This window comes from Carassius carassius, chromosome 1, assembly GCF_963082965.1.
Source record: "Carassius carassius chromosome 1, fCarCar2.1, whole genome shotgun sequence".
NCBI classification, from domain to species: Eukaryota; Metazoa; Chordata; class Actinopteri; order Cypriniformes; family Cyprinidae; genus Carassius; species Carassius carassius.
The window spans coordinates 36,066,161-36,086,485 of record NC_081755.1 but is presented as its reverse complement, the minus strand read 5'-3'; the positions used below and the strand labels follow the sequence as shown (position 1 = coordinate 36,086,485).

Genomic DNA, 20,325 nt, shown 5'->3' with positions numbered 1-20,325 from the left:
AAAAAAATGGGTCTGTTTGCATAATGTAATCATATAAATAAATGATATAAATGAATAAATGTGTATTAAAAAATATTTAAAATATTGTGATATTTCGGAATCATCGGCATCAAAACGTTTGAAAACCCTTCATATCAAAGTAAATGGTAGAACTTTTTCTACTTTTCACACTATTACAAAATATTAAATTAAGGCAATAAATAAAATAAAAATGTTGCTATACACTGAGAAATTTAACTAATAACATTTTTTTTATTTTAAACCTGATCTGAATTTCTTTAATAACTTAGATCAAATGTCCTCTGTTTGCTCAACTGACGCGCAGCTTTAACGTTCTATAACGTTAACGCATACGTCCTACGTCATGAATTACGTGATTGATGCTCTCTGTCTGTTCTTTCTACTCGTTCGTGTATTTTTTTCCCCCCACTAATTTCGATAAAGAGTTATTTGAGTACATTTTCAGCAAGTATCGATCGGTTCATGTTTGCTGGCGAGGGCCTACGTCTACGCATGCGCAGTGCGCACCCGTTCCGTTGGGCCGTTGCTGTTGGAGCGGGAATCCGCATAGTGGGTGACTGACAGCGGCACATCTCTCACCTTTACTGGTCCTACAGCTGAAATAACAGCACAGCATGCCTCGAGAAATCATCACCCTGCAGCTCGGACAGTGCGGGAATCAGAGTGAGCCATTCGCTGTGTATTACGCTCTGTTTGATAGTCTCTAACGTTACATAAAAAGTTAGCTATCTAGCTAACGTTAGCTATCATCACACTGGATAGCTTTGAAATGACACAGTATATAAAGTCCATATGATTTTGGTTGTTTATTGGAGATTTTCGTCAGCAAGAAGCCAAAAACGTATTCACTAGTTTCCACTTATTGACTAATCTTAATTTTTGTTTTGCAAATTAGTAAGGATAATTATTTAATACTGTCAGTTGGAGATAACTGTAATGAATCAAATTGTAATGTAACCAACCTGACCGTCTAACTTTGTGGGTTTATGTATGCACATGATTCTAAACGCTGCTTTGTATTATTTACAGTCATGTTTGCCAGTTTTAGCTAGATGAATTTGCATTGTCTTTATTTTTTACTAAAGAAGAGGTTCATGTAAGTTACTCTGTGAGTCTCATGTGAGCTGAGACTGTGTCAGACTTGGTCACTGAAGGCAAGATATGATTTCTGTCAAATATGTGGTATAAACAATAGCCATTACATTAATATCCTTAAATCACATCATTATATATTGACATGACAGTAGTTTACAGCCTTTTCACAAGTGTTGTTAAGAATCCAGCATTAATGGACTGAATGGTGTGCTTTTCCTCTCTCTGTTCAGTTGGTTTTGAGTTTTGGAAGCAGCTGTGTGCGGAGCATGGCATCAGCCCGGAGGGCATCGTCGAAGAGTTCGCCACTGAGGGTACAGACCGGAAAGATGTCTTCTTCTATCAGGTACACAAATATAGACCAGTAACTTAAGGCGTTTGGAGCTAATCAATCACCAACCATAATCAACATGTAAAGATTACTGCTTTAAAGTCTATGTTTATTCAATTATATAAATTATATAAGTTTGTGTATAGACACCTATCTTATCATCACGACATCAAGCAACATACAGATAGTATGACCAATTTCATTTTAAATTTTAAAGTACTTTAGTAGCATGATAGTGTTTGCATACAATATTGCCGAAACATTATGCACAAAGGGTAATGTCAAGAAAAATAAATGCTACAGTAACAAAAAAAGTGCAAATACGATTAAAACAACGTTCTAAGTAATAAATAAATTAACGTAATTAAATATAGTGTATATAATATGAAAATCATTTAAAATAAAATGGGATATCTCTGTAAGATTCTTGATTCTGTTCACATAATGAACCACCAGGCGGAGCTGGGTGCCCATGTTTGCAGCTGCTGGAAGTCTATTATCCCTCTGCAACCATTATGTGGAGCCTGACAATCTGAGGGAAAATTAATTAGAAATAAATGGCACAGCTTCTAGTTCCTTTTTTTTTGGAACAAAAGACTGTTCCAATTAAAGAACAAAATTAGTTATTTCAACAGAAACAGCACTGAAATCCTAATGTTTTCAAAGGGACTGCTTATATTTCTTCTGAAATGAGGCAGTGAGTGTTAAAGCTCTCTACTGATGTGAATAAATTGCGTGAGTCACAGTATTATACTCATTTCCTCTGTATTATGGCTAGCTGCGTGTTATGTAAATTAGTGATCTACTGATATAGATTTAATTTTTTATTTTGATGGTGATGCCAATATCTTCGAGAGCAGGGTGGCCTTTGAAAGGTGTCTATATGTGTGTGGAATATTTGTGAAATCTGTCAAATAAACAGATTTATACTTCTTGAAATCAAAGTCTTGATTCTATAATCGTATTATAGTATTTTCACAAATAAAGAATTTAGTCTGGCTATAAAATGCAAATGTCCAAGTAACTAACTGCTAGATTTGCAAACTTTTGTGTGGTTTGTGGAATTAAATATTTATTAGATATTTATTAGATATTCAAAGGGTTGTTTAAATTATGTGGATTTGCTTGTATATGAGAAGGTATTATGGCATATATTTCTATTAGTATACTGGCTTTGTCATCACTGTCGAAATAAAAGTTCCCCTTCTGGCAACTATAGACACAAAAGCTCTGTCGATCGATGCCGATAAGTAAAAGATGCCAATTATCTGTGAATATATCAGCCTTGCCCATACATCGCTCATCCACTAATGTCTACTACTGATATCATACATTCTAAGATATATTTAGGAATTCTCATGGATGCTTTCATTTTGCAGTCTCAAGCTACACAAGTAATCATAAGCATCTTGAGTACTTCTCATTTTTTAATTGGAGAATCCATTTGTCCTTTCCTGGTAAGGAATATTGAGGAGCACTTACGGAAAAGTAATTTCCATTGATCTTTTTCTCCTCTGTTTTGCCCCCCTCAGGCAGATGATGAGCACTACATCCCTCGTGCTGTGCTGTTGGACCTGGAGCCCCGAGTCATCCACACCATCCTGAACTCTCCCTACGCCAACCTGTACAACCCGGAGAACATCTACCTTTCTGAGCATGGCGGTGGAGCCGGTAACAACTGGGCCAGTGGCTTCTCTCAGGTACACTGAGTGATGTTAGACATCAGATCATTGCTGACTTTTATTTTAGGTTAAATTTCTTTTATATTTCAACTTGCCATCCTTCCTTTGTAGTTTTTCACAATGCATGGTCACTTTTTTTGCTCTTCATATAGTGTGAGAATTTCGTTTTTAATTAGATATTAATAATGACTATTAGAGGTATTTAGTGCAGTCTCTGGGGGCCTGAATTTTGGTTTGGGATAGTGGAAACTGGACATGACTTTTTCCTGCAAGTTTTGCACTTATAATGCAACATTAATTCAATGGCATGTAGTTTGAATTCGCAAAGTACTCCAAACAGATCAAATCAGTAATTTGAAATCTTTCTGTCAGACTGTAGTTTCTGTAGTTTTGTGTCTATGAGAGTGTAACGGATTAAACCTTCATAATCATCGGGAAGAAGGAGGCGGGAACCGGCGGACAATCAAATAAGATTTAATAATGACAAAACAAAGACAAAACAGAATAAAAACCAAACACAACTAAAACCCAGGCCTGGTCCTCTCTCGTCCGTCTCTGTCGTCGCTCCTGTTTTATATCCTTCCATCTCCTCTGTGGGACTCGAGACCGGTGGGATTGAGCAGGTGTCGCTCATCTCCAATCACTCCACCGGCCTCGCTCCGGTTCCCACGGTTCTCGGCCCGCCCCACTCGTCACAGAGAGTGTGAAGGCTGATAATTAAAGCAGACTCGGCGATACCGGTTATACTTGCTACAATTGGGATGGTGTACCTTTCCTATATTAATAGTTAAATGAACAGAACACCCTTAAATAATGTTTCCTGTTCTTTATTGATGAGTCAAAATCACCAGCAGCACAGGCTCGCATTAACAGATATTTATGAACAACACAAAACTCGATCTGACGGCACTTTGTTTCATTTTTAGTTAAAATAAATTCAGAGTTTGAAAGCTAACGCCTTTTCGCGGTGTGTAAGCAGTTGCACAAGAAAATGACCCCATTTCATCATTTAACTAAAGTTGTACACTTTTAAATTAATGCATCTTTCCAACAATATAAAAAGGATTCAGCACATTGCATCAATTGTAGGTACACAAATACATTGAGTGATTAAACATTTAGATGATATAGTTTCTTTACAAATTATGCCATTTTCCAAAACAAAATTCAATTATGATGTGGTCAAACATATAAAAATATATATATATATAAATGACTTGTTTTGGTAATTAATTTGTGGTCAATGTATTTGTTCATTTCAGGGAGAAAAAATCCACGAGGACATCTTTGACATCATTGACAGAGAGGCAGATGGCAGTGACAGTCTAGAGGTATGATTCTCAGTGACTGTACTCTTCTTTGTTTGTTATGATGAATGGGTTGGTTTTTACCCTTTAGTTGCGTGTCATTCATTAATACCATTTTCTCTGACTCTTGGAGAACATCTGGGTTTTTAAACAGATTCAGTTTTTAAACAAAGTAAAACACTTTCTGATGATCTCCAGATGGTAAAGTGACGTACCATTTGACGTACTTAAATTTTTTCCGTTACTTTTTTTCCTTCTGTACCCCTTTTTATGGAGCTGACATAAAATTCTTTTTTAAAAATTCTTCATTCTTTTTTAGATTGCAGACATACATAGACCTATGTATACATATAGCTAGATTTATATTATATATATATATATGTTTACTATTGTCCACAGACAGTTATACAAAAGTGCTATTTTATGCCTTTTATGCACTGTTAATTTACAAGATACAGATGTTCCTCCCATTAAAACAAGACTCAGCCCTCCCTTAGAAGTGTCGTTCATTTTATTACCCACAATTACTGGTGTGTGCGTGCACATGTATAACTTGTATGTAACTGGAGGTTAGGGAGTGGTTTGGAGGATGGTGTTACCAGTCAATTAGTTGTGTGTGTGTGTGTGTGTGTGTGTGTGTGTGTGTGTGTGTGTGTGTGTGTGTGTGTGTGCGTGCGTGTAGCATATCATGCTAACTGCTGAAAGGTGAGTGACTCTCAAAGAGAGTCGCAAAAAAATTCCACAGATATTTAGAATGTGGGGGCAGAAAAAACTCCCTCAGTTTACCCAACATGTGATATATTTCACGATATTCTGAGAGAAAGATTGTGATAAAATTGACCATGTTGTTTATTTTTGAATTAATTATACCTTTAAAAATATATTCCAGCTAAGTTTCTTTTTTTTTAAACAAAAAAATATGATTTAACCTAACGCCCTGTTAAGTGAAATATTAAATCAAATAATTCAGTTGTAGTATTGTGAAATATTAGTATAATTAAAATGTAACTTTTTGAAATGTAATTTATACCTGTGATGCAAAGCTGAATTTTCAGCATCATTACTCGAGTCTTCAATGTCACATGACCCTTCAGAAATCATACTAACATGCTGATTTGGTGCTCAAGAAACATTTCTGGTCACTGTTGAAAGCAGTTGTGCTGCATAAAAGAAGTGTCATTATTTTTAATTTCATTATTCACAAACCCCACATATTTGGACCCTTTGCCAAATACATCAAAATCAAGTTATGAATGCAGATGTGCTGGAAAGTATTCAGTCTAATGATGAACTTTGCAATCTCTTTGATTTCAAGTTCAGTTAAAATCAATGAATCTCTCTACACTGTACAGTGAATCACAATGCACAATGCACAAATTTAATTTAATTTTTTAATTTTACAAATTGTCTACGCTTTGTTATAAAGAGAGGATTTACAAACTTGCGTAACTCCACAATTAACAAAACTTTGGTGTTTTAAGGGGGCTGAGGGTGCTCTTGTTTTTATTTGAGGGTGATTAGCACCCCTGTAGAAACGGGCCTGCTTAAGAATAATGTCATTCGTGTAAATTGAGAGAACAACACATCTAAGCTCACGCGCACTTTTCAGAGCTGTAATAATGGGATTAAGGTGTTTAAAAGCCTATTTATTGCAATTAGAATCGACATACACCACATATTTTAATGCAGGTATGCTTGATCTTATTATTTTGATAGAAGTATTCTTTACATCATGTATAGTTTAATTGCAATATTGCCAAAATCCCATCATAATTGCATCATGAGGGTGCATGTAAATGCATTGATTACATTCATTGGACAGAATTAGTGTTTAATTTCGCTCAAAATAAATTTGACTGAAAATTGTTTGTTTTTTATATATGATTTGAAAGAATATGTCTTTCCTATAAGGCTAAAAATGTCTCTAAACATCAGTTCTAGTGGGGTAAATCTTCCCTTGATTAACTGACATAGTAGGCAGCACAGCGTTAAGGTATTTGAGACCAAAGAACAATTATTCTTTCTGGTCACAGTTAGCATCTAAAGCACCTTTCTACTCCTATAGATGTGTGTTTTATGTTAAACATTCTTTTTTTTTTTAAGGGGTTTGTGCTTTGCCACTCTATCGCCGGGGGAACAGGATCTGGTCTCGGGTCCTACCTACTGGAGCGACTGAACGACAGGTGCGAATACAGTTCACTGATAAAGGACTTTGAATCCCGCTGCTCTGACTGATTTAGCAGTCCACACTCCCTCTCCTGAAGCACAGATCCACGCCCTCCGCATTGTTCGTCTAGACGTGCAAGCATGAAGCGTTTGGGTGGCAGTCAGTGTAATTAGAGGGAGATGCAGGCGGCAGCGGCCATCACCGGGTGTAATTACCTCTCTTTAGGGGTGTGTTTAATACCATTGCGTGTGCAACCTCAAGGGCACCAGCGGTGCTCAGCTGGGCGAGTGTTCTTGTGCCTTAAGCATTCAGCCATTCTTCTGTCTTTTTTTAAGGTATCCTAAAAAACTGGTTCAGACCTACTCGGTCTTTCCTAACCAAGATGAGATGAGTGATGTTGTCGTACAGCCTTATAATTCTCTTCTGACACTAAAGAGACTGACCCAGAATGCAGACTGTGTGGTGAGTGAATGAACACACGCACACACACTGTCTTTTAACCTTTTCAGCTGGCCTAGAATTCGGGAGGATGTATTACACACTGGTACACACACACACACTCCAGGGTTGCGCATCTTAAATGAATGTGTTTCTATTTGAAACAGTGCCCCTCTCATATACACAGCCTGCTACTCTAACTGCAAATTTCCTCAGTTACACAATCCACCTTCCCAAACAGACCTTCTTTCTTCCTCTCCTGCTTTCATTCCCCAAACATGATGGATGGAGAAAAGAGGGTCAGTCCTATGTGATTATCCACTTCTCTCCTTCCATTTCCTTCTTATTAACAATAGCTTGGTCCCTGGGTTCATTTGATAAACCATGCAGAGTACTGTCATATCTGTACATCTGGACTTTAAGTTTATAGACATATCAACAACACTTTCTATTTTACTTTCATACTGATATCCATCAGCACATGATTGAGCAGATATTTATTCAACAAACACATCCTATTGACTCTCTGAGGAGCCAGTAATTGTGTTTGTATATCCTTATTTGAGTTTTAAAGGGATTAATGGGTTTGATCACCATAGCAAAAGAACAAAAGCATTACATTATTATTTATATCTCCAGCTAATCTCTATGTGTGAGGGCTGCGCAATTCAGAATAGATTGGCCTTTAGTGGAGCAAATGTCATTAGTAAAGGGTAAGATCTGTTTTATGCATATTGTGTTTCTTGCAGCTGTCTGCTAGCTTCATTATCGTCTCTGGCAGATATGATAATGTCAGATCAGAGAGTCAGCCCAAAAGATGAGGAGGTTAATGGAGGTAGATGACTTTCTGTCTTCCTCTGATGAGAATACAGATCTAGAGTTAACGCCAAGTCTGAGGCATTATTCCTAACTCTCAATTAAAAAGAAAGAAATTTCTTTAATTTGTTCACCACCGTTTTGTTCTAAACCTATTAGACTTTTGCTTATCTTTAAACACAAATTTAAATGAAATCAAGCAAGATTTCTGTTCTTCCTTTAAAAAGTCAGTTTCACCCAAATATTCCGGCTTGTATACAAAAATATTCTACCTCTACAATATATATTGTATAAATGTACAAATTAGGGACAAAGGTAATTTCAAAGGGATAGTTTGCCCAAAAATGAAAATTCTGTCATTAATTACTCACCCTCATGTCATTCCAGACCCATAAGACCTTTGTTCATCTTCGGGAAAAATATATTATTCCAAAGATGAACCAAAATAGTCTTACAGTTACAGGTTTGGAATCACATGAGGGTGAGTAATTCATGACAGAATTTTCTTTTTGGGTGAATTCCTTTTAAGATTCTGTTTTCTTTCAGTTTATTAGCTGAAATTTGAATAAAATTGGCCAAGAAACATCATATTGAACTTGGAATATTCATTGGTACTCGGCAAGGTTTGCAAAAAAAATAATTCTATTAACATAATCATCAGCACTGTCAAAAAATTATTGCAGCCATCAAAATAGTGTATAAGTTTTCCTTGAAACATACTATTTAACTAGGTTGTTTTCAGATGAAAATAAATATTGAAATGAAATTCTGTTGGAAAAATAAATATTGACATTGTTCTACACCATGACTGTAAGCAAGATGGCAGTTCTTGATACAACTCACAACAATGAAGTTCTTTTTATTCTGATTCCACTTCTTTAAATTTACATGTATTCGAGTGGCAGAGACTGTAATCTAAAGTGACTCGCTGTGTTTTTAAGAAATTAAACCCATGACCTTGCCAATGTTCTACCAGTTGAGTGTTGCTTAGTTCTGTAAGATTCTTTATTTTCTCATATGAATGAAAAAATTTTTAAAATACTGCTGCTATCTTAATGTAGATATAATTAGCATTGTCAATACCATTCAAAATGGATTTGTCGACTCAGACTGGCTACGAATCTTCTGACCTGAGAAGAGCTACAACACACAGTCTTGACTTGTTGTTTAAAATCTCTTTCCTCTCCATGTCTCTTTCAGGTGGTGCTGGACAATACAGCTTTGAACAGAATCGCAACAGACCGGCTGCACATTCAGAACCCCTCATTCTCTCAGATCAACCAACTGGTGAGTTTAAAAAGTCTGTCATTTACAAATTAGCCTGTCAAAATACAGGCCCCTATTCATCTGTCCTGATCTGAGGCATCCAACCCAGAGAGTGTCATTTTTAAAGCCCATCCCTGCAGCAGATAGAGGGACTGGCCTGGTGCGGTTCATGCAAGGACAGTAGAGTCACTCCTCATCTGTTAATCACAGTTGGGCGCTAATCCAGACAATCAGAAAATCAACCATACTAAAGCCAGCTGTGAGTTTGTTTGGCAATGAGACAAATTAAAGAATGATTTTGGTGTGTGTATATAGAAAGCTAAACCATAAAATGTTAGCAAAATGTTGTTCTATCACAGCCGTATTGTATTATCTGCATAAAATCTGAAATAGCACAGCCTGTCAGTTTCGTGAGGATGAAACATGGGGAGTTGCCTGATCCGAAAGTTGTCATCAGCAGCCTGACATGCTATTGTGTCACATTCTAATGAGTTGGTAATAAATAACCAGTGGCATCCTGTGCAGCGCTCTCCTATGCTTTCCTCTTATATGCCTCTTATATATATTCTTATAGCACCCTGCTCCGAGATCAATAGTTCACTTTGTCAACTCATCCATCACACTCGTCTTCATCACCTCTAATAGACTTGGTCATACGACATGGTGAACTTTAACAATACAGTGTGTAGATTTCTGTAAAGGGTGAACAGAGTGCAAATAGAAAACCTGTTTCACCAGTCTAGGCTATTGCGTTCTTAAACACCAGCTGCTTTTACATATAGGACACGTTTAGTGTACCATTAGCACACCCAGATAATTAAGACAGCACAATATAAAATGAAAATAAAGGAGACTGGTCTATTTTTGTTCCCCACCCACATGGATTATCAAAAGACAAGTGTGCTTTTCTTTAACAGGTGTCTACTATAATGTCAGCAAGCACAACAACTCTCCGTTACCCTGGATATATGAACAATGATCTGATTGGTCTGATTGCATCACTCATCCCCACTCCCCGCCTCCACTTCCTCATGACTGGATACACACCGCTGACCACTGATCAGGCCGTAAGTTGGTCAAACGTAGGAATTTGCATTAAGATCCTTTGCTCAACTGTTGAAAGATTGTTCAACTCACTATTGATTCCAGTAGTTTTGTGTAAGCATGTTGCTGAGTTAATGACTCTGAGTACAAATGACTCATTTTTAATTACATCAGCTTGATCTGTCAGTCCTCTCTGTCTATCGTTCTGCCTGCCCGTCTATTTTTAATTTATTTTTTCCTTAGTAAAGACTTGAAATTTCTAATTTAGTTTCTTTTCCATGTCCACTATCTTGGTTTGAATATCCTTAAAACTTGCCGTCATTTTTTCAGGTGGCAAGTGTGAGGAAGACTACGGTTCTTGATGTGATGAGGAGACTCCTGCAGCCCAAGAATGTCATGGTGTCCACAGGCCGAGACCGTCAGACCAATCATTGCTACATTGCCATTCTCAACATCATTCAGGGAGAGGTGGACCCCACACAGGTGTCAGCATGTTAAATATACCCAGCTTATTTTAAGTTATATGTGTATGTCCTCATCTTTATATGTTTATACGTGTCTCTGTAGGTCCATAAGAGTCTGCAGAGAATCAGGGAGAGGAAGCTAGCTAATTTTATCCCATGGGGTCCGGCTAGTATTCAGGTGGCACTGTCCCGCCGATCCCCCTACCTGCCCTCAGCTCATCGTGTCAGTGGTCTTATGATGGCTAATCACACCAGCATCTCTTCAGTAAGACCTGACCCTGAATTCTCCATGTCTATACTGTTCAAAAAAGGGTTTGAACTAGGTTCTATGTTGGTGATTTTTATTTTTAATTTCATCTATATCAATTGGTATTGGATATACAAAGTTTGGGGTTAGATCTTTTTTGTTTTTGAAGTCTCTTCAGCAATTGTTAAATTAAAAAATACAGTAAGCAGTGATATTTTGAAATATTATTAAGATTTTAAATAACTTCTATTTTAGAATATTTAAAAATAATTTATTCCTTTTGCTGCAAGGTTGAATTTTCAGCATCATTACTCCAGTCCTCAGTGTCTCATGATCCTTCAGAAATCATACTAATATGCTAATTTGCTGCTTAGGTAACAGTTATTCTTATTATATTTGAAAGTAATTGTTACTCTTAATATTTGAGACACTAAATGTGAGGTATTGAGGTAAATCAATAACAATTACATTTTTAACAATACTTCCAGTGTAATTTATGAGATTTGTTGTAATTTGAATCCAATTTTTCTTTATAAAAATCAAAAAGTTGATCACACTGATTTCAAAGTTAAAGATTTGTTAGTTTAAATATACATTGAACCAGTAACTATCATAACATCTTAGTTGATAATTCAGTATACTTTATTTTTGACAAAACATCCCATGTTTCGGTAGTGACTGCAAATTTTTGGTTGTGACAAATCACATCACATTACAGAATTTTAACTCGCATACTAAAACAAAAAAATTGCGTAACTGTACTAAACTTTTGTTTAATTCCCCCAAATATGAAGATTATTTGTTCCCTTCTGCCACTGCCGAAACAATGATGACTTGTTTCGGTAGTGACAATTCTATTGCATAACAACAAACAAAACAAAGATGTCACTACCAAAACGCCACCTAATGTTTTGGTAGGGACAATTTTAGAAACTTTGAACCTAGCACAAAGATGCTAATCATAACATGGTTAGCTAGCACAGTTCTGAACTGTGGTACACATATAAAAGCTAAATGTTATGGAAACTCCCAAAATAAAATGTGCAGTGGTGATGTTCCTTAAAGTTACACACAGATTTTTACAGATTTTTGAACACATTTACCTCTAAATGATGGGACCTATCTACTCACACCTTGTAGATATGACAAAAGGGGGAGACAGGAATATTTCCTGATCATAAATTTAGGGGTGGAGTTAAAATCAGTCTCAGCCAGTGGACTAAAACATACGCTGTTTCGGTAGTGACATGAAAAATGCGGGACACTTTTTTATTTATTTATTTATTTATTTTTACATAAAGTGTCAGAATTTACAAAGAAAATATAAATAAATTATATATGTTTAACTTCACTTTTTAAGAGAATCAAAAAGATACTTTTAAAAAGAGGAATGAACTTGAGGCTTCAATAGGAATCTTTGGGGCTTCAATAGATAATAGAAGGATCCTAATAAGCATCTAAGATTTGAAGACTAAAATGCTTTTTAAATGTGTGGGACAGCAGTTTGTAGAATGGCCCTTGTTCGTTATCAGCCATAAAAGGAGAATTATTATTTAATATTTAAACTATAATTAACATAACTTATTAACATTATTAAATATTATTTTCTCAGAACCCCAAACACCACTGAACAGGGATTCCATGGTTATGAAGAAACAGGAAATATCAAGCAATTTTTTAAATTGTGATATCCAGGCCTGGAAATATTCTGTAGCAAATATAAGTTAGTCTGGTTCTGCTCAACTCTAAAATAGTTCAACAGCTAGACTGTCCAAGAGTGCAGTTGCTACGACATGTTTAAAAATCCACATCCAGTAATTGCATATGATCGGAAACTCATGGAAATGAATCGGTCAAAGATGTAGGGAAAGCCTGACATCTGTCTTGTATGTAGAAAGGCTAGATTAGAGTACTCTTTAATCTCTGTTCTCCTCTCCCTCACTCCTAGTTGTTTGAGCGCACCTGTCGTCAGTATGATAAGCTGAGGAAGAGGGAGGCCTTCCTCGAGCAGTTCAGGAAGGAGGACATATTCAAGGACAACTTCGACGAGCTGGATAACTCCCGTGAGGTGGTTCAGCAGCTCATTGACGAATACAGCGCCGCCACACGTCCCGACTACATCTCATGGGGCACACAAGAGCAGTGAAATCCCCTCCGCTCACCCCCTAAAGCTCTTAGAGTGGAAACTCATCCTGTAAAATACACAATGACTCCAGTAGCATTTACCAGAATTTTAGTAAACGACCTCCAGAGAGACTCACGTATGTATATACATGTCATTTGTCATGTTTACAGGCCTATAGGAGAGTTCTTCATGACCTGGTGCCTCTATCCGGAGCTGTAACTTTCACTCTTTCTCCCTCTCCTCCCAATTTCCTTGATTTCTTTAATCAGAGAATTTATGGCTCCGTCTTAATCTATTTTTGTACTGCACTCTGCACTCTTCTGCACAAAATCTACATCAATCTACGTCAAGGTGGCCTGCACACAGACTTCCCTGACCACACACACGCTGGACGTCTACACCGATAAGACTGGGTGGTCTCAGATGAATGTAACCGAAGGGAGGGAGTGTGAAAGATTAAGCCTCTTAGAAGAGATCAGACTAGAAGCAGTTTATGAATACTCCATCTCACTCCCTCACGTTCACGCATGTATGCTTTTAGACAAAAGGCACTTGCTTTCAGGGCATAGACTATGATTGTGCGATTGAATCAGTTTTCCTCTCGTTGTCGTGGATTACTCTAAAAGAGTTTTGAGAGTCAATCAATAAAGTCAAGTGTTATTCTGTACCTCAATCCATCCAATCAGCGAACCCTCATCGGCTTGTTCTAGTCAATCAAATCAGTGAAGTTACCTCAAAGTCTGGCAGAACCAATCCCAACGCATTACATTTCGTCGTTTGAAACATTTCTTCTTCTGCTCCAGTCATCCTTTTGAAGTCTTAATGCTTTTTCCCCCTCAGTTACCACATGTTCTTATTATTAATGTTATACTGTGTATATAGTTTGCTGTCAGACTTGATGCATTTACTTGAAGTTCATGAGTTTGAATAAATATTTCCAGTGTGCAAATACTGATTACCCTCAAAACCGTCTGCGCTCATGTCATAGTCACTCACATGGGTCATTTGACCTTAAAACACAAAATATCTCTGGTATGAATGCCTTTACCTTTGATTACCTCTTTGGTCTTCGTCTCATATTCCAATACTTGCGACAGATACTGATAAGCTGAGTAAAGGACATACTCTGTATATCATACTCCATATCAGTCCTGCTTCTGGAGGGCTTTTGTCATAACACACTTGTCTGGTAGTTTCTAGTCATCCTGAAGAACTTGATTAGCTGCTTAAGGTGTTTAATTAGGATAGTAGCCCTCCAGGAACAGGATAGGACATCCCACATGGTAGCAGTTACACTTTCTTCCAAAGTGTCTTCCAAAGCAGTTTCTGTTTTTAAAGGTTGCAGACATTTCATGTTTCTCCAGTGGAATTTTTTTATTAGGGACACGCTGGTCCCAAAACGTAATTTCATATATCAAATCAAGGGACCGTTTCTCAGAACTGCATGTTACTTTCCTTGTAACTGGCATGTTTATTTTCAACAGTTGTTTCAGTGGGGTTTTTAATATTTTCTTCTACACAACATTATAGGATCTTGATGCCTGGTTTAATTTGATGCATTTTTTTTTAATAAAGCTTGAAAACATGACAAACAGGCAAAACCAAATTATTCATTACTGTTAGCAGTCAAGTTATTTATAACATTTCTAAATATTATTAATTGTCTATTACTTAATTATACTAACAAATTATGTTCTAATATTTTTCTATATCTGCTTTAAAATAGTAAGCATATGGAGTGAAAAGCACTATATTAAAGAAATTATATCACTTTAAAATATATGCACTACTGTTTAAAAGTTTAGGGGTTGATAACATTTTTTAATTATATCAACATTTATTTGATATAAACTAAAAATGTAAATTTAAATAAAGTTATAGTGTGAAATATTACAATTGAAAATTGTTATACAAGTATGTATATACAACATACAAATTGTAATTTATTCCTGTGATGACCAAGCTGAATTTTCACCAGCCATTAATCTAGTCTTTTACTGCAAACAGTTTTGCTGCGTGATATTTTTTTTTGTGTGTAAATCGTGATCCGTTAGGATCAATGGATAGGAAGTTAAAAGAACAGCATAATAAATATACACAACACACACAAATAAACAAAAACCTTTTTTTGGATGTGATTAACTGCGATTAATCATTTGACATCACTAGAGAGATATATATAGAGAGATTTTTTTCAACTTTTGATTGATTTCATGTATCTTTGGTGAATAAAGTATTACTTAATAAATATGTCATTACTAATAATATAATGTTTTATTTTCCACAAAAACAGCATATCTGACACTCAAGTGATGTTGTAATGGTGCTGCTTTTTATTACATACAGTATTCATCATTTTGCATTATTGCACATTTAAGTTAGCTGTACAAACAATAGTGCAATTGACTATTACACGTATAACATAATAAAGGTACCATGCAGCATACAAACCATCTAAAGCATCAGAGGTTGAGTTTGAGTTTTGTTACATGTATGAAAGTGGGCGGAGCTGCCTGCAGCTAACAAGTGACATGAAGAGAACACAAAAGCACGTAACAACTGCTACTGTCGTCACAGGGGCTGTAGGAGCAAAAGACAAAAACCAAAATAAACAACACTGAAGATGTGATTGCCCTCCACCTTTGAATTAAGTAGCTGGTAACGTTTTCTCAGATTTGTGTTCAGGCAGACAAGCTGTTCTAGAGCAAAGATGGTGCACAACCCCAAAAAAAAAAAGAAGTGAATTAAAGATTGTACAGACTGTGTGACAGGCACTAGTGGTTCCTCTTTAGGTAACCTAGAGCCCCATACTGAAAATAGGCTCATATCTGGATATTTGGGCAGGTTTTATTGCTTCTGTAAAAGTTTGGCAGTCATCTGACGGGGGAAAATAAAAGAAAACGAGGGAAATTTGGTCCAAGTGACTTTAAAAGGGGTGAACGACTCTTCATTGCTTAGTTTTGGCAAAATGTCAATAATCCTACTGGATATACAAAAATGGATTACTTGCCATATGCAGACCTCTCGCGCATGGGTAATAAATGACAAAGAACCAAAAAAAAGTAAATAAACATCATGACATCATATTTGAACTATGACGTCATCTGCTCTTTTGTAATTATTTCAATGCAAGCACTAAAACACAAATATAGGTCTTTATGAAAGATATATGAAACATAAGTAAAAAGGACAAAAGTCACTTCCACACAATGTATACAACAGACAGCATAAATAAAACTAGTGAAAAGTAACACACATTAAAGAAGGACAATATCTCAGCAGATAAACAAGCCGACATAAGGCTTCATAACAAAAGCACAACTGACAGAGGCTACAATTTATGCTCAAAGGTTATCGTTTACATCTTTCATGTTCCAAACCTGTATGACTTTCTTTATTGTGTGGAACATAGAAGAATATATATATGTGTGTGTGTTTGTGTTTTTGTTTTTTGAGTCCAAAGTGATTTTTGGGACCCTATTTACTTTCATAGTATGTAAATACCAGATATATATATCCTCTTCTATGTTCAGCAAGATGAAAGAAGGGTTAGTAAATAATAACTAAATTTAAATTTTTGGATGAACTATCCCTTAAATGGAAATGTACTATCTTTAGAATACATGACAAAATTGCATATCAATAGTGTTGATTTATTTGTCTATCTTCAGTGTTTGAAAATGTGTTTAAGAGGTCTGGGAAGCTTGGTTTGAACCAAAATTATTTTTTTATGTCAAAATGTAATTTACCTTCACAGGTACCAGGTGGCAAACGGGTGTCTAAGTTAGCTGGTTTTAACCGGCTCTAAAGATCTGAGGCTGTTGTGGCTACAGGACACACAGTGTAGAGTTACTGTAAGCTAACAGCAGTCAAGCAGCACCAGGTCGGGCTCAAAGCATTTCACAAATACACTCACATCATAGAGACGAGCTAAAGATCCTTTGGTTTCTACAGCTTAAAATGTTCAGATCTGTCTCTCACACATGCACACGCAGCACCGTCGCTTCAGTATTGGACAGTTCTGAAGGTCGATGTGAAAGTGACTTGCACCTGCTTTCATTTCAATGTCAGGTATAGTTTGATGAATGAGTTTTAATGGCGATCCAGGCAGGAGTCTGGAAAGGAACGTTTAAAGCGGAGCGAGTGTTTGTGTGCGAGTGCAATGGCAGCGTGTTTTGTGTTGTCTTCATTTAGTGAAATACAAAGACATCACTGCAAAGAAAGAAAAAAAAAGTATTTTTGTCATGTTTTCCAAAAAACACAGGAACATCCTTTAAACAAGGTATATTTACATGAGGTGCAAAATAAAAAGAAACTTCCTTGAAAAGTTAGTCTTAATACTTGATGAATTTAAGGAAAATTTCATGTATATAAATTTTAAAAAGCAATTAAAAAAATAAATTAATGTTTTTTTAAGGATGTTTAAATATTTTAAAAAACAAGGCAAAAATACTGCTTAAGAAAACGATTTTTGCACTCTGAAGTCAGGCTATTATGTTCTCTGTGATATTTGGCGGGCTCCCAGGTGACAGGGGCTGGTTAGGGCCCCGTGTCCTTTCTGGATTTGGCTGGCGGTGTAGCAAGTGAGTTCCTGAACCTGCTCTCCTGTTTGTGGCTCCTGGACACCTTCCACTCCTCCTCCATTTCCACAGCATCTGCTCCTTTCAGTCTCATCAGAGTTCATCCTCTTTGCAAAAGCTCCTCACAGGCAAGCAATCGGTCAGGACTGCATATGCACGAGTCCTTCTCTCTTCACACCGGGTGAGAGGGGAGCTCAAGTAGGGAGGGGTGGAGCTTAGGGTTTGTCTCCGTGGAGATGCAGTCATCCTTGTCCAGCTGGCAATGGGTGGCACTGAAGTAAGCATTCATCAGCTGCATGATCTCAGTCAGCTGAGAGAGAGAGAGAGATGACGAGTAAATTTCCACTGTCAAATGTGTGTCAGACATTTTACACTAGTACAATCACTTGGTTATACTCTTGAAAGTTTTTTGCACCAAACTCAAGAGACAAAAGAGAGAAAAGTTAATTTAAATGAAATCCAACAGAAATTGACAGTTGCACTTATCACATTTAACAATTTTTATTTATTATATTGACTGCAACAAGAGTGATTATGGATCAGAATAGCTACAGGCGAATGTTGATGACTGAAAATGACTGGACGTTATTAACAGTTTATGTGTGAACAGATGTTCAGGCAGGCGTGAAGTCGAGCGGTTTGGTATGAAAACTCAAGAGACTCATCAGGTTAAAGTGCACAGGAGTGACGGCACAGGATGGGTGTGAGCCTGCAACTAATATCAGGAGAAGATAGACTGGTTGTTTCCACATGTGAGCACACAGATACACACAGCTGGTCTGACCTGTATTGTTCAAGTACTGGAAAGAGGTTTGTAGTATGCATGATACAAACACTTTGACGTCAACATCTTTCTAGTTTAGAACTATTGAAGGTTACATGGTTCATATGTTAACTCTTAATTTACATAACATATGAAGTATTTTCTATTTTAGTCTAAAACTCCGCCTTGGCTAGGGGTATATGCTTCCCCTATTATATCTGGAGTATTTAGGCCTAACGGTCAGTATGCATGCATGATGCTAACTTGAAGGCCAAGCTGCAACCATTACTGCTAGAGTAAAACTATAGGTAGAGCTGCCATCTGTGTATATAAAATGCTCTTGCAATAGTTTTTGTTGAAGAAATATGAGGGGTGTTTCCCTGATGCAAAGATATTTCGAGTGGTTTTGTGGCTGCCAGTATTTTTATATTATCTATTTTAGTGATTTTTTAAAATTAAATTTTAACAATGTTTTATGCATTTTAATTACTTAAAAAAAATTCAATTGAGCTTTTTTTGTATTTTAGTTTAGTATAGGTTTAGGATATTGCTGATATAATGTTGCACGCTTACCTTGGAGGTTTCGAAGAGCAGATCTCTGTCTCCCGCAGTGATCCTGAATGTGTTGCTATCAGAGACGCCATAGGAACAGATCTGACCAATCGGCAGAGACTCCAATGCTTCAGCCTCACCCTGACGATACAGAGACACACAGGAAGCTGCCACGCCCAGCCACAACTTCTGAGAGAAGCTTCCTGTCGAGCTCTATGAGGAACAGGAGGAAGACAGGCACAGCTCTGATTGTCTAGTGGTGCAAACGTTTAAAACCTTAAAGATTTAAGCATTAAGTATTTGGAAGAAGCTTCTTAGGATTATCAAGACTGCATCAAAAAAATTAAAATACAGTAAAAACAGCATTGTGAGTTAATATTATTACAATTTAAAATAAATGTTTCATAACATATTTTAAAATGTAATTATTCTGTATTTTCAGCATTATTACTCCAGTCTTCAGTGTCACATGATCCTTCAGAAATCATTTTAATATTCTGATTGGCCCAATCAAGAAAATGTCGGCAGAAAATGGGGCGGCAGTGGCTCAGTGGTTCATGTAGGTTGTCTACAAACCGGAAGGTTGGTGGTTCGATCCCCGGCTCCACCTGACCAAGTGGCGAGGTGTCCTTGAGCAAGACACCTAACCCCATCTGCTCCCGACGAGCTGGATGGCGCCTTGAATGGCTGACACCACAGTCGGTGTGTGAATGTGTGTGTGAATGGGTGAATGTGAGGCAAATTGTAAAGTGCTTTGGATGGCCATGTGGTCTGTTGAAAGCGCTATATAAATGCAGTCCATTTACCATTTACCATTTTTGTTATTATCAATGTTGAAAACTGTTATACAGTGAAAACCACTCACGATGTAAAAGTCCACTTCATAGAGCGTGCAGCCAAACCCCGACCACTGCTGGGCAATGGTGAGATAGGCGGCCATGCTGTCTCTGCGACTGTATCCCGCCAGGGCTTTCCAGCGCTCCAAAATGGCCGACATCACCACGGCTCCCTCTTCCCTTAGTCTGGCCCGCAGTCTTTGGTCCTGTTCCTGACGCCGCTTGTGTCCCCACAGCGTCCCAGCCAGCAGACCCCCGGGGAATGACGGACAGCCAGGGGGATCGACGGGGGCCAGTAGGGCCCGGGCCTCCACCACTTCAGCCGGAAAGAGCTGCTCCAAGGGCGGGTATGGTGAGAGGGCGCTGAAATCTCCCAGTAGACACTGCAGTCTCAACGCTGCCAGGGAAAGAAGGTCGTCCTCACAGGCTGGCAGCTGCCCCCGCACCACCATCTCATGACACTGAGACCGAGAGAGGGAGGGAGGAGGGAGTCAAGCCAGGGAAAGTTTACTGAGTTCACTAGTGTGCTGTGTTTGTATGTTTGCTTTTCAACTGACTGATAAAGACGTTATGCACACAAGTGTGAAACTAGTT

The 20,325-nt window shown here is 37.4% G+C and overlaps 2 protein-coding genes across 2 annotated transcripts in view; one reads left to right on the top strand and one right to left on the bottom strand.

Annotated features, from left to right (window-relative positions):
- The first annotated feature begins 517 nt into the window (after positions 1-517).
- tubg1 (tubulin, gamma 1) lies at positions 518-13,967 on the top strand. Its single transcript, XM_059557531.1, has 11 exons — positions 518-684; positions 1,347-1,459; positions 2,977-3,144; positions 4,389-4,457; positions 6,537-6,616; positions 6,936-7,062; positions 9,055-9,141; positions 10,038-10,187; positions 10,495-10,647; positions 10,732-10,893; positions 12,824-13,967. Exons 1-11 carry the CDS (start codon positions 636-638, stop codon positions 13,019-13,021), a joined length of 1,356 nt encoding a protein of 451 aa, XP_059413514.1. The 5' UTR covers positions 518-635; the 3' UTR covers positions 13,022-13,967.
- Positions 13,968-16,679: 2,712 nt separating this feature from the next.
- plekhh3 (pleckstrin homology, MyTH4 and FERM domain containing H3) overlaps positions 16,680-20,325 on the bottom strand; it is a 38,233-nt gene continuing 34,587 nt past the window's right edge. Inside the window, exons 11-13 of the mRNA XM_059557519.1 lie at positions 19,761-20,192; positions 18,917-19,108; positions 16,680-17,890 (exon numbers count right to left, since the gene is read on the bottom strand). Of these exons, the coding sequence (XP_059413502.1) occupies positions 17,753-17,890; positions 18,917-19,108; positions 19,761-20,192 (762 nt within the window). The 3' untranslated portion in view covers positions 16,680-17,752. The remainder of the gene's footprint in view (positions 17,891-18,916; positions 19,109-19,760; positions 20,193-20,325) is intronic.